At 41.6% G+C, this 14,817-nt stretch overlaps 1 protein-coding gene across 1 annotated transcript in view; it reads right to left on the bottom strand.

Annotated features, from left to right (window-relative positions):
- Positions 1-1,939: 1,939 nt before the first annotated feature.
- The window catches only part of VWF (von Willebrand factor), a 164,488-nt gene continuing 151,610 nt past the window's right edge, over positions 1,940-14,817 (bottom strand). Inside the window, exons 49-52 of the mRNA XM_081860930.1 lie at positions 13,100-13,228; positions 11,051-11,090; positions 4,292-4,389; positions 1,940-2,299 (exon numbers count right to left, since the gene is read on the bottom strand). Coding sequence (XP_081717056.1) covers positions 2,111-2,299; positions 4,292-4,389; positions 11,051-11,090; positions 13,100-13,228 — 456 coding nt within the window. The 3' untranslated portion in view covers positions 1,940-2,110. The remainder of the gene's footprint in view (positions 2,300-4,291; positions 4,390-11,050; positions 11,091-13,099; positions 13,229-14,817) is intronic.

Raw genomic sequence — 14,817 nt, 5'->3', positions numbered from 1 at the left:
AATGAAGAAATAATTGAAGAACATTGAGAAAGGAGTTAAAACTATTTTGAAGACAGTTAGTCAGTGTTAAAGGGCTGTGAGAATCCAAGAAACAAAAGCTAATTTTAACATATTTGAAAATGATGGGAGCTGACATAGCTTATTTACAAGAGATGCATTCAATTGAACAGGATACATCCTCATTATTGAAAGACTGGGTGAGGCAGATATACCTTGCAGGGACTTTAATGAAACACTGGCTCTTCAGCATTTGTCATCGTTACCAGCAATGTTGTGTGAACATTGAGTAGGGGGATTTATTAATTTTCAAAATGTACTTTATTATGTCTTTTCTTCAAATGTTTATATCCTGTCTTTCTGCCTGACAGTAGGACTCCAAGGCAGCTGACAATCAGTGAAAATGAATATAACATAAGGATTTGGGTTTTTTAAGGCAGTGATGACTTAGGTGGGCTCTGAGAAGATTAGGACAGGAAACGTTATTATTTCATTTGTGATGAAAATAGAATTTGGATTTTGTCTCTGTGAAGTCAAGAGCTAAACTTCTCTAGTTCAGAAAACCGCCTCAAGTTCAGGCATCTGTCTCCGTTGCTGCAGGTAATGCCCCCTCCTCAATCCATTGTGTCCCCCCCTCCCATATAAAAGTTAAGTTTCAGGAAAGGGACTAATGGGAGGACTCAAGGCCGTCTTTACCTGGAGGTGCAAGTGGTGTGGGGTACCCGGGCGCTGAATTCTGAGGGGCGTCAGGTGCCCACCGCTGAAGCTGCCTAAGCTATCTACCTGTTATGAAATAATAAATTATTTTGATCAAGCTAAAAAAACAAAATACATATATACCCAGGTATTTCACTAAAGGGCATTCGACCAAATTTAGCTGTGATCTCTCAAGAGCTGGCTTAACCTATAGAAAACAAAGAGATGGACGGACAGACAAATCACTTTCCAAAATATATTGTATATGTAAAAACCAGTTCCCAACGTTCCATCTCTTTCCAGTGTCACCCAAAGCAGAACCCGGGACTGGGCTATGTTTATAAGAGCTGTCTTGATTCTCAGTGGCTGAAACCAGGGCCGTCTTTACCTGGGGGTGCAAGGGGTGTGGGGCACCCGGGCACTTAATTCTTGGGGGGGCGCTAGGCGCCCACCACTGAAGCCACCTCAGCTCTTAACTATCTACCTGTTATGAAATAATAATTTTGATCAAGCTAGAAAAACAAAATACATAGCTATTACTGAAATGTATACCTACTGTTTCACTAAAGGGCATTCGACTTTCTGCGCTCATTTACCAAAGACGAGCTGCAGCGTGAATGACAACAGCGGTGCTTGACTCAGTGACGGCGCTTGTCAAAATTAACTCTTACATCAAAATATTATGTTACGTATTGTATTGAGCTGCACTGCTACGCAGCAGCGGGGTCAGGGAGAAATAAAAAAGTTTGTTTCTTTTTCCTCCCTTCTTTCGTAAACAAGAAACAAGGCGTAAGTGTGGTGTCTGAAATAAGCATAATCAAAGTTAATCTGGGGGCTAAACTAAATTTGGGGGCGCTGGGTGGATCTTTGAACCCTGGCGTTGCATATGCTAAAGACAGCACTGGGAGGACTGACGGAAAGAGTTTCTGGGCTCATTACCTGGAAGAAAACTCTTGCAGGGAGAGAGTTGGGTTCTTACATGAGTGTTCTTGGAGAGCAAACAATTCTCAGTTGAAAGTTTGGGATGGCAGTTCACCCATCAGCAAAACCCACTGGCCTAGAAGTCAATGGTTCCTGACTTCAGTGCTCTTCATTCAGTGGGAACAGCAGAAATGTAGATCAGAGACCTTAATTTTTAACCCAGAGTAGCTATGTGAATTGTCTAGATTCTAGAACTGACAGTTGTCCATACCACAAACCTGTATAAGGAACACGGCAAGATTCAGAAAGCAAAATATCCCAAATATGTGGCTAAATGAGTTCAGAGTTTATTGCTTGGTATGTTACAATGAATGCCTTGGCTAGAAGAACGGTATCAAAATACAAAATACACAAAGAAAATTAGAATTGGATTGTAAATTTCTTGGCAGCTGGGTACAAAAAAAAAAAAAAAAATCACATTAGCTCCCAGAGATATTTATGGCTTGCATTTCCGAGAGAGACATTCACACTGTCTGGCGCTAAAGACTTCATGCTGTACGATGGAGCCATTGGCACAGCGGAGGGGCACTTGCATGGATTCTGTCGCTGTAGCCGAACAACAGGTGCACCGATCTTCAATGCTGTTCAGTGTAATGTTATAAATGGCTCTGCTTGTGCATTTGCCCTGAAAGTGAAATTAGAAATATTTTATTCCTGCCACACTCTTTCCAGAGTAAAATGTTCTGCCATGACAATTGCTCCTACAGTCTCTGGGAAATTAGTTTTGTAAAAGGTCAGGTGCAGACAGAAGACCAGCTCTCTATAAACCATGGTTTGCAAATTGGACTCTGGCTGCAGTATCTACACTCCTCCTAAACAAAAATTCCACCTTATTTGCCTTAACCATGGCAGAATCTGGGACCAAGGAGAAGAGTCGGAGGAAGAAGATTGGAAAAAAAATTAAAGTTTATCTTCAAAAATATTGTAAAATTAAGGATTGTTAGAAAGATGTTGGAAAAAGAAAATTATGTGGTTTTGGCAGAAAGGACATAAAGGATTAAGTAAAAATGAATTCGTGAAAGAGAGAATGTAAAATTATAGTATATTAAGACAAATTATTAAGATAAAAACAAGGTTGGAAGGATTTGCTGAAACAATTTGAATTAGAATACAAAAATGGGAGGTGTGAGGAGGTCAAGGAGATAAGTAAAGGAAAGAAAGCTATGTAAAGGTTCGATTTGTTCTCTTTTTTTTACTGATTGTATTTTTTCTGTATTTTTTCTGTCTTTTTTATTTTTCTTTTTTCTTTTTTTTCTTTCTCTTTTTGTAACCTTTAAAATTTGAATAAATATAAAAAAAAATATATTTGCCTTAACCATGACTTAACATGACATCATGCCCACAACACAGAAAGGAGCATCAGTGTTCAGCTGTAATAGCCTTGCCAACAACTTCTTGGAAAAGCTTCGGTCATTAACATGGAGACTGACAGGCCTCTAATTGGACTCAAGAGTTTCTAAACATTGCCTGGATGCTTCCCATTCTATTCCTTTATTGAGTAGATATTTATTGCTATAAAAGCCTCACGATACACAGAACATTTTTATGTATAAACAATGTTCACAAAGTATTATAGACCATTGGGGAAGTAAATGTTTTGCATTCAGAAGGTCTCTCCCCAGGTGACATCTTTGTGTCTCTAGTTAAAAAGGCTCTTGGCTGGCAGCACAGAGTCACAATGACTGCTATGTCACCCTCATCCCAGAACTATGAAGGAAAGAGTAAAGATCAGACATAGGCAAACTCCTTCAGATGTTTTTGGGACTACAACTCCCATCATCCCTAGCTAACAGGACCATTGGTCAGGGATGATGGGAATTGTAGTCTCAAAACATCTGGAGGGCTGAATTTGCCAATGCCTGGTAAAGATAGTTGGATGGGGTCCAATCTAGAGACACAGAAGGGAGGCCTAATATAAATGTAAACCCCAATGGCCATTCAAAAATTGAAACAGGCTTTGGAATTGGGTAAGTGGCAGGAGAAGAGATGATTAATTCTTTCCCTATTGGCCATCCTTCCACTACAGTGATTGCTCCCTTCCCCACTCATAGTGTTTCTACTGAGAAATAAACCCCCAGGGTTGCTTTTCTTTATGCAAAGTGACCATCAGGGCTTTGTTGTAGGGCCTCGTGTGTAGTTTGTCCCTGACGATATGCCCACACTTAGCAAGCCTTCTTTCCTTGGAAGATTTTAAGTTGCTGCTTATGATGCAACTCAGGCTGGGCAGAAGACAGGGAGACTGACTGATGCTGTGTACACATTCCTGTTTACTTTGTACCCAGTGCGCTCCTACTGGTGGCTTGGGAGCAGTGCACATTTTTAGCCACAACCCATAGCTATCCTGGATCTATTCTCTTATTGTCTATTTTGATGCTTCTCCACCCCCACCCCCTGCCAAACCAACTTTGATCCAAATTGAGAAACAGAATGATCTGGGTGTGTTTCAAGCTGGTAATGTCTACAGAGCCAGAAAATACTGTTACAGAAAGAAAGGAACAAGCCTCCCTGCTGCTTGCTTTTTGTGAGTTGATGCTAGGACGTGTCATAGATTGTCTACAGAAATATCTCCTCCAACTTTGCTCACCCAGAGTTCACGAAATGGGTAAGGGTAGATTACCTCACAGTAGTGGATATTCAGCTGGCTTTCATTCACACAGTCGCCCACTTTCACATATTCCAGTCTGCCTGTGATTTGCTTGCATTCTGGCTCTACACCTAAAGAGGAAGGAAAAATGCAGTGGTAGCATCTGTAAGAAAGAGGCATGCATCCTACCATTCTATAAAAAGGTAAAGGTAAAGGACCCCTGACAGTTAAGTCCAGTCGCGGACGACTCTGGTGTTGCGGTGCTCATCTCGCTTTACAGGCCGAGGAAGCCGGCGTTTGTCCGCTTCTGCAGACAGTTTTTCTGCGTCATGTGGCCAGCATGACTAAGCCACTTCTGGCACAACAGAACACCAACACCAGAGCAGTGCACGGAAACGCTGTTTACCTTCCTGCTGGAGTGGTACCTATTTATCTACTTGCACTTTTGGCGGGTGCTTTTGAACTGCTAGGTTGGCAGGAGCTGGGACTGAGCAATGGGAGCTCACCCCGTCATGGGGATTCAAACCTCCAACCTTCTGATTGGCAAGCCTCAGAGGCTCAGTGGTTCCACTCTATACTGCATACCAAAACAGTAAGCCATCTTCTGTGACACAAGTGGGCTGAGCTTGACAGGGTAAATATTGTTGGGTTCTACAGGTGGATTGACATGACCAAACCATGTGCTGCATATCACATGAGCAGTTTTTCTCCATGAGGTGGCAATAAGGCTGTCACTGCTTTAATAACTACCACAAGGCGGTCTACAGCCAATCTACAGGAACATCACACATGCCACTGATATGTGTGGGCTTTAGCATTCATATTGTCATAGAATCATAGAATCTATGTTGGAAGAGACCACAAGGGCCATCGAGTCCAACCCCCCGCCAAGGGCCATCCTCACTAACACATGTGCTCTCTGGGACCCATGCAGACATGCAGCTGTGGGCCTCACAGGTCTAATCACATGTGCTCTCTGGGACCCATGCAGACATGCTGTGGGCCTCACAGTCTAATGGCTTCCTTCCTTCTGTGTCCTGAGCTCTGACAAATCTTGATAGGTCCAGGAGACCCAAATCTAGGGCAATCTGAATCAGAATCGGGACAGCTTTGTTTTGTTTTGTGAATGTTTAAATAATTCCAAATGCCTTCTTTTGGTCCACCATAATAGCCAATTATACTGATGCATTCTATGTAAAAAATGCAAAGTTGCACCAATCCAGGATAGAAACTGCACTATTTAGACCAAGGTTTACATTCAACCCCATGCACAAAAACCCCACTATTCAGGCATCGTGAATTGGTACAGAACATTGAAAAAACTGATGTGTGTGCATAGCACAAATTAACAGTAGAGCATTGTCTAATCCTAAATATTATGTGATATTTCAATCAGCTGACAAAGGATAGGCTTTACTAACTTTGAATAGAACCTAATAATCCACAAAAAAACCCCAAAAGAATTGTGGTCCCTTTCATATATGAGTGATATACTAGGAAATCAGAGACGTGATTGACAAATCAATAAAGCAATCAACCTATATAGTATTAGGCTGGCCCCAAGTTCTCATGAAGATGTGAGCAGAACTTTAGAGACATTGTTAGCAGAAGAAATTGGAGGCTGATTTCTGTATATAATTAATTGCCTCATGAGGAAAAGGTTTTTGAACCCTACTGACAACAAACAGTATACATACAAACGGTTTTATAACTGTAATGTAAAAGGAGTGGTGTGTGCTATTCTGTGCCTCTGTAATGAGATCTATGTGGGAACAACAGTGAGATCCATCAAGGTTCGCATCTGTGAGCATTAAAGCTGCATTAGGAACCACAGAATACAAGCTCCCATTATCCAGCCTTTTCCAGAATATGGATGTATTCAGGAAGACCTAAATTTTTCTGCCTGGAAAAGGTCCGTGCCAAAGGATTACAATTCCATCAGAAATTCCTGCAGAAAGAACTATATTGGATGTAGACTCTGAATACAAAATCCTCCAGGGGCTTAAATCAAAATATGAACTGGATGGGTAACGTTATGAATTGTCTATAAAAGGAGATTCTGGCTGCATAAAGGCCATAGACGTCTGAGTATACATATAAGTATTTGTTCATGCTCTTTCAGTAGTGTGCTCTGTATGTAACTATGTTTTGAAATGGAGGGTTAGTTGCTGCCGCATCAGTACAGTTTGCTGTAAATAAAATAGGGTTGCCACATTTCAAAAAGTAAAATTCCTGACAGCCACAAAGTTGTTGACTTTTTTAAAAAGACCTAACCCCAAAATAGAGATTTAAAGCTTTTTGAGCTGTTTCCGCAGCTTTTCCCATTGTGTTGCCATACATTTGGGTTTTCCCTGACATTTTGCCAATTCGGCAAAATTCCCCCAGCGCCATTTTTACACTGAAAACCAGGACATGTCAGGAATTTTCCTGACGTATGGCAAGCCTAGTTGTAAAAAACTTTAAGACAGGGATTTAGAAATGGAGATTTAGGGCTCAATATACTAAGCTATGTGGCCATAGTAGCTGGTGTTCGTAAAATGAATTTTAAAAGATAACCTAGAATGCATGTGGCAGATGAATTGAAAATTAGATTTTGTTTGCATTTTAATAAGAAACTACTTAACTTCTTAAACCAATATGTAAAGCAAAATACGCCTATCCTTCAATATTTGCATTTATCTGAATTTTGCAATACAACTCTCCAACTAAGCAAGGCGTACAAATATGCATGTATTATTACAGTAATATATACAGTAATGTATCAGCAAAAATAACACATGAAATGTATTTTATTTGGGGAAATTGCTTACAAAAATGTGCATATTAATTAAACCAGCATACAAAAATATATTTGCTAGGAGAAAATTGCATTAAATGCAATTTAATAGGGATTTTTTATTTTTGAAAAACCACATATTGCTGCAGACATGTGAAGAACTGAATTTAAGATGGGAAAATACTTAAAGAACTAAAATACAAACTCATCCATTCATAGTGATGAGTACTCAAATAAACTGAGAAATTTTTCAGTTATTTCTAGTGTTGCATTAAAAATAACCCCGACAATAACGGACTGGCAGTACAAGCTACAAGAATTTGCTGAAATGGCGCAGTTAACAAATACCCCGAGAGGCAATTCAAAACAAAAATTTATGGAAAAGTGGGATAGATGTAAAACATATGTTCAAAAATACAGTAAAGGTTCGCTATCTATGCTAGCATTTGATTGACGTTGGAATGAGACTGAGTTGAGAAATAACACTAAGAGCACATATTGATATAGGATTGTATTAGATAATATGTAAAGAAATATACAATAAGAAGAAATTCATTTGTAAAAAAGGAATATACAACGGGAAAGACAGGAAGTTTTTTTCCTCTTTGTTCTTTTTGTTGGTTTGTTTCATTTTCTTTTTAGGTATATAAAACTTATATAATTTTTGTATACATGTTGGAAATTATATTATAGTAAGTCCTGTAATGGAATATGACAATGTTTACCGATGCAATATAAGAATGTTAATAAATAAATAAAATGCTAATATATATATATAGTTTGCTACTGTATTTGTCGACTGGGCACGACCAGTACAAGAAATCTTATCTGTAATAGCAATGTTACCTTTTTACATCACTATGACTGTCACCAGATAAGAGGTTCTTAAAATGGGTTCTGCAAAGGCACTGGCAAATGCATGAAGCAGCATTATCGCACACGACTAAACGACTAAACAACAACAACAAGGTTGTGCTAAATGTATTCACTTTGAAAGGTGTGGGTTTTTTGAATGAGTGTCAGAGCTGCGTTCTCCTCCATTGTCCCTTCTTCCTCCTGCTGATGGCCAACTTCATTGTGACGTTCCTGGCTTGTATTAAGCAAGAATTCCCTGTTATTTCCATACCAAGGAACAATGGCTCAGTCTCAGTTAAGAAGCCACAAACACTTTTTATGTCTGAACTTGGGAACTCTGGTTTAATACAGTCTAGGATCTTCATGGTTTTCCCAGTATGGAAAACCCAGTATGTATGGAAGTGAGAGCTGGACCATAAAGAAAGCTGATCGTCGAAGAATTGATGCTTTTGAATTCTGGTGCTGGAGAGTCCCATGGACTGCAAGAAGATCAAACTTCAACATTCTTAAGGAAATCAGCCCTGAGTGCTCACTGGAAGGACAGATCCTGAAACTGAGACTCCAATACTTTGGCCACCTCATGAGAAGAGAAGACTCCCTGGAAAAGACTCTGATGTTGGGAAAGACTGAGGGCACAAGGAGAAGGGGACGACAGAGGACGAGATGGCTGGACAGTGTTCTCGAAGCTACCAGCATGAGTTTGACAAAACTGCAGGAGGCAGTGGAAGACAGGAGTGCCTGGCGTGCTCTGGTCCAGGGGGTCACGAAGAGTCGGACATGACTAAACGACTAAGCAACAACAACAGGATCTTCATGCCAAAACTGGTACATGATAAGGTGTGGCGAAAGAGTGGCACGTGACTCATGGCACCTTGAACTTGGACTGTGATTTGGTGCCCCTTGGCTGCTGCTCCTTCTTGTTGCCATTTTCCTTCATTTTGTCTGCTCTCATTGCCATTATAAGACTCCTTTGCCCAAGCTGTCATTTAATCCTGTCGTTTGGCAGTGGCTTCCTATGTGGTTTTAAGTGTCAGTGTTAGGAAATACAAGAATATCATTGAGACCATGCAGATGTGTTCACAAGTGCCAAAAATGGCTATAAAGAGGAGGTCCTTTTCAACATTTGCAGAAACCGACATGAAAAGAGGCAGGCAGTTTTGACTTAGCCCTAGAACTGACATGTTGGTCCTAAAAGCAACTTCAGGGCCTCTATAATGTTTATTGGAATTTTCACTGGATTCCCTCAATCTTGAATTAGTAGAAAATCCAATCAGAAAACTGATATTGGTCAATGTTCGGACTTCCCAACATATCCAGCATCATCCTATAAAAAGCTTTCCATTAGCAGATGAAAGCCAGAACTGGCAGATTACACTATTAAATTTTACTTGCTTTGCTGATCATTTTCTGCAGTGTTTCTTTAAAGTTGTCTTTGAGCCTTTTCAGTATTACATTCACATCTGTTTTATGTAATGGTTAATTGGCTATTTTCAGTAATAGTCACTGTGCAGATAAAAAAACCAAACCCCTCTTAATTAAATTAACCTGTGAGCACTTTACAGTGAGAGTCTATTATCTCAAGAGCTCCAGTGACTTTTATTTCTTAAAACTGGAACTTGCTGATATATGGACAGGCAACGGCAAGAAATGATCTTGGAATAAATTCCTCAAACTGGGGTTTTGTTACAGCAGTTAACTGTGGCTGCATAGGGATGGCCATCTTTTATTTATTGGCACATGAACAGAACAAAAAGTAAGAGGAGAGAGAATGAAGGGTGAAGAGGTGCTGACATTTTGACCTTCAAAGGAGGGATAGTTTTCAGTGATAAACAAATTCTATAATTATCCACCATATAACTTGACAACTGACGCCTTTATTTGAGGTCATGTTGAAGAATTAATTTTGGAGACTGATCCAGGCAAAAGAAGAAAATCAGGGTAAAGTCTCCACTTTAAGAAATATAGTGTTTCCTAAACTTCTGGCAGTGGGAATCATACTTTTACAGCTCAAAAGGTTTATGCTTTAGAGAAGGCAATTAAAACCAAAAGCAAAAACAAAACCCCTGAGGAAGGAACTTTCTTGCATGCATTTTTTTCTGCAGGAGTCATTGACCATTGTGCATCTCTTTTTTATGCTTTGTTGTAAACACCAACAAAAATCAAAAAGAAAAACCATACATTTATGTCGTTACACCAAATACAAAATAAACAAAAGGATAAAATCACCTGTTTTGACGCTAAATCTTCTTAAGGTACATCTAACTTCCCGTCTTCTCCATGCTTCTTTTAATATTTCCAATCTTATTGCATAAATCTATCTGTTCATTTTATATTAAAGTACTATTCTCTTATACCCTTGTTTCTTACTTAGTACAACTACAGAAGTTATTTGAAGGCTGTGACTGAGTTCATACTACAATAATTGATCTGAAGATATGATTTGAAAACCTCCCATTTTGCAATAAATACTTGTTTTGACTTAGTTTTCATTTTTTCAGATAGTTGGGCTAGCTCTACATATTTGGCTAGTATTTTGTAAACATTCAGACCTGGAAGGGGTTTTATCACTTTTCCATTTAGTCGCTTTTAAGATTCTCGCTGCAACTGTAGCATATAAAAAAAACTTCTTTTACATTGTTAGGAATGTCTGATCCTGTAATTTTGAGTAGAAATGCTTCTGGTCTTTTTAAAAATGAAACCCTAAACTTTTTGTAATGTTCTATATAGATGTCGCCCCAGAAGATCTAATTTTTTTTTACATAGCCACCACATGTGGAACATAGTACCAGTTTCTACTCCATATCTCCAAGTACTAGATACACTTTTGAAAGCTTCCAAAAATGGGGGATACCTGCATCTCAGGGTGCTATATCTCTGTGTCAGAGAGAATCCTGCAGTCCAGTCACATCCAATACAGACAAAATGGAATCGAGCCAAGTGATTCAGTGCAGCGTAGTGGTTTGAGTGTGGGACTAAGACCTGGGAGACCAGGGTTCAAACCCTAAGGAAGCCATGAAACTCGCCGGATGTCCTGCCTCACAGAGTTGCTGTGAGGATAAAGTCGGCAAATGGGAACTAAGTGTGCCACCTTAAGCTCTTTGGGGAAAAACACAAATGTAAAAATAAATAAAAGATATGCAGCTACCAAAACAGCTACTTACATGTTTTGCAGCATGTGTTGTCAAGGTTTGCAACTTTACCCTAAAAAGAGAACACATCTCATTTAAAATATTTTAAAATGCAGTGGATGCTCGGGTTGCAAACGTGATCCATGCGGGAGGCAAGTTCGCAACCCGCAGCAGTCGCAACCCGCAACCCACGCATCTGCGCATGCGTGGGTTACGATTCGGCGTGCTTCTCATAGAATCATAGAATCAGAGTTGGAAGAGAGCACAGGGGCCATCGAGTCCAACCCCCTGCCAAGCAGGAAACACCATCAGAGCACTCCTGACATATGGTTGTCAAGCCTTTGCTTAAAGACCTCCAAAGAGGTCTCCAAAGAAGGAGACTCCACCACACTCCTTGGCAGCAAATTCCACTGTCGAACAGCTCTTACTGTCAGGAAGTTCTTCCTAATGTTTAGGTGGAATCTTCTTTCTTGTAGTTTGGAACCATTGCTCCGTGTCCGCTTCTCTGGAGCAGCAAAAAACAACCTTTCTCCCTCCTCTATGTGACATCCTTTTATATATTTGAACATGGCTATCATATCACCCCTTAACCTCCTCTTCTCCAGGCTAAACATGCCCAGCTCCCTTAGCCGTTCCTCATAAGGCATCGTTTCCAGGCCTTTGACCATTTTGGTTGCCCTCCTCTGGACACGTTCCAGTTTGTCAGTGTCCTTCTTGAACTGTGGTGCCCAGAACTGGACACAGTACTCCAGGTGAGGTCTGACCAGAGCAGAATACAGTGGCACTATTACTTCCCTTGATCTAGATGCTATACTCCTATTGATGCAGCCCAGAATTGCATTGGCTTTTTTAGCTGCTGCGTCACACTGTTGGCTCATGTCAAGTTTGCGGTCAACCAAGACTCCTAGATCCTTTTCACATGTACTGCTCTCAAGCCAGGTGTCCCCCATCTTGTATTTGTGCCTCTCATTTTTTTTGCCCAAGTGTGCAATTGCCGAAACCCAGAAGTAACCTGTTCTGGTACTCCCGGGTTCAGCACAGTGCGCAACCCGAAATCGTGTAACCTGAGGCATCTGTAACCTGAGGTGTGGACTGTATATGGAAGCCACCCAGAGTGGCTGGGGCAGCCCAATCATATGGGTGGGGTACGAATAAAATAATAATAATTCTCTTTCAGGGGTGCCAACTTCAATAAATAATGGGGGGGGCAAGTAAGCCCTACCCCGCATATATGATCACAAGATGCGATGCACACTGTAATGGGATAAGGGGTTGCTTGTGCGTAAGCGCCGAACCGCTCCAAGCTGAGTAGTTGGCTTAAAAACTTTCCCTGACCGGACAGCCCTTACTTTGTGGCTGCCTTAATCACTGGCAGAATCCGTCAGTGGGTGTTTCCTGAATTTCTTCCAACATAAAAGCTCCTTGACACTGAGTCTCCGCCTAGATTCCCTGCGCGACAGCTTTCTGCGCAGAGTGGGCGTCCCAAGGGGAGGTCCTGAGCTCTCTCCACTGGTCTCGCTGGAAGCGTCCCTGAGCCTTCCCTCCGACGCCCCCTTCTCCTCTCCTTCCTCAGCGGAAGCTCTCCATCTCGCCCTGCTGGTTCCCTCTCCAGCGTTGTCTGGGAGCCTTGCCACCACCCTAGGCTCCGATGGCAGTTCCCTGACACACACACACCTTTTTTTAAGGCAGTGCTCATCAACCGGGGGAGGGGGAGACCGTCCTCCTCAAATATATTATTTAAAACATTCAGAACATAATTAAAAGTAACAATAAGCTAAAGAGAGATTAAAACCCTTGTAAACATTCTGTATACCTGAGTTGGCTTATCTAAAAACAAGAAATGTTTTAGCAGATGAAGGTGCCTGCCTGATGTCTGTGCGTGCTGTCACACTAAAATACGGATTTCATACAAATGCACAATGTGGCACCTGTAGCAGGGCCAGTTCTGCAAATCAAAGCAGCAGAGTGTGCTTGTGTTGCTCTGCAAAGGACCAGCCACACAAATGGTGCCATAATAATCGGCACCAGCATCATCGCCACACTGTGCGATCTACTCAGCAGGGCACTTGGCTCATTACTTACTCCTTCAGACAGACACTTGTTGGTATCAAATGGCGGGCAAGCAGTGATTCTCTTTTCCCAGGTGAAATCTCCTTCCATGTTGACTTTGCAATAATGGGTGTCGCACCCGTCTTGGATCATTTCAGTGGGCTGTGGAAAAAACCAGAATTTCCAATTATACAAATTATTGTCATCATTACCACCATGAAGTTGTATTTTTCTCCCTCCCTACAGCAAGCAGATGAAAGTCTCAAGGTCAGCTCGCACTTCTACCAACCAGGGATTATTCACCTGAGTGTGGAACAGTCCTATGTGCTCCTGGTCATCTACTTATGGCAAAAGGTGGGTCTTCGGATTTAGGATGGTATACAAATTTAATAAAGAAATAAATATGAATATTTTTTGGAGCGTGAAGTGTTGTGGTAGCTGGCCATGTGTACTCATGGTATGCATAACATGTTCAGCAGAATTCATGTTGTGGGGGTACAGATAGCTCCACTGTTCCCTCCAGATACACAGTGTATTTGTCTGCAAAACATGTATAAACCAGCCCTTATTGTTCATGTTCAAAAAGGAAGAAGCCAAGCAAGACAACTGTTGTTGTTGTTTAGTCATTTAGTCGTGTCCGACTCTTCGTGACACCATGGACCAGAGCACACCAGGCACTCCTGTCTTCCACTGCCTCCCGCAGTTTGGTCAAACTCATGTTGGTAGCTTTGAGAACACTGTCCAACCATCTCATCTTCTGTCGTCCCCTTCTCCTTGTGCCCTCCATCTTAAGCAAGACAATACCTTTTGCCTATCTTCCCTCAAGTTTCCCCCTCTGGCTGTAAACTGGATACCTTCCACCTGAAGGAGCGTCTCCACCCCCATCGTTCAGCACGGACACTGAGGTCCAGCTCCAAGGGCCTTCTGACGGTTCCCTCACTGCGAGAAGCCAAGTTACAGAGAACCAGGCAGAGGGCCTTCTCAGTAGTGGCGCCCGCCCTGTGGAACGCCCTCCCACCAGATGTCAAAGAGAAAAACAACTATTTGATTTTTAGAAGATATCTGAGGGCAACCCTGTTTAGGGAAGTTTTTTATGTTCAGTGTTTTATTGTGTTTTTAATATTCTGTTGGGAACTGCCCAAAGTGGCTGGGGAAACCCAGCCAGATGGGCAGGGTATAAATAAATTTATTATTATTATTTCATGATGCTGAAAGCCAGACAGTCACTCAGGCCTAGAGACAACCACTCCTAAGACAACCTTATGGGGAGCCATCTGTGGAAGTTGTGACTCAGCATCTGGAAGCATCCACAGATATATATGCAGTATACCTGAAGGAGCATCTCCACCCCCATTGTTCAGCCTGGAAACTGAGGTCCAGCTCCGATGGCCTTTTGGCGGTTCCCTCACTGTGAGAAGCAAAGATATAGGGAACCAGGCAGAGGGCCTTCTCTGTAGTGGCACCCGCCCTGTGGAACGCCCTCCCATCAGATGTCAAGGAAATAAACATCTATCTGACTTTTAGAAGACATCTGAAGGCAGCCCTGTGCAGGGAAGTTTTTAATGTTTGAGATTTTTTTGTATTTTAATGTTTTGTTGGGAGCCGCCCAGAGTGGCTAGGGACATCCAGTCAGATGGGTGGCATATAAATAAAATAATCGCCATCATTTTTTTGTACATCTCCTGTTGCAAGTTCCTTACAGTACAGTGGTACCTCTGGATGCAAACGGGATCCGTTCCAGAGCCCCGTTC

The sequence above is a fragment of the Podarcis erhardii genome (genome assembly GCF_964252035.2).
Source record: "Podarcis erhardii genome assembly, chromosome: 5".
NCBI classification, from domain to species: Eukaryota; Metazoa; Chordata; class Lepidosauria; order Squamata; family Lacertidae; genus Podarcis; species Podarcis erhardii.
Note: the sequence above shows the minus strand (reverse complement) of the source record. Positions and strands in the feature narration are given on the sequence as shown.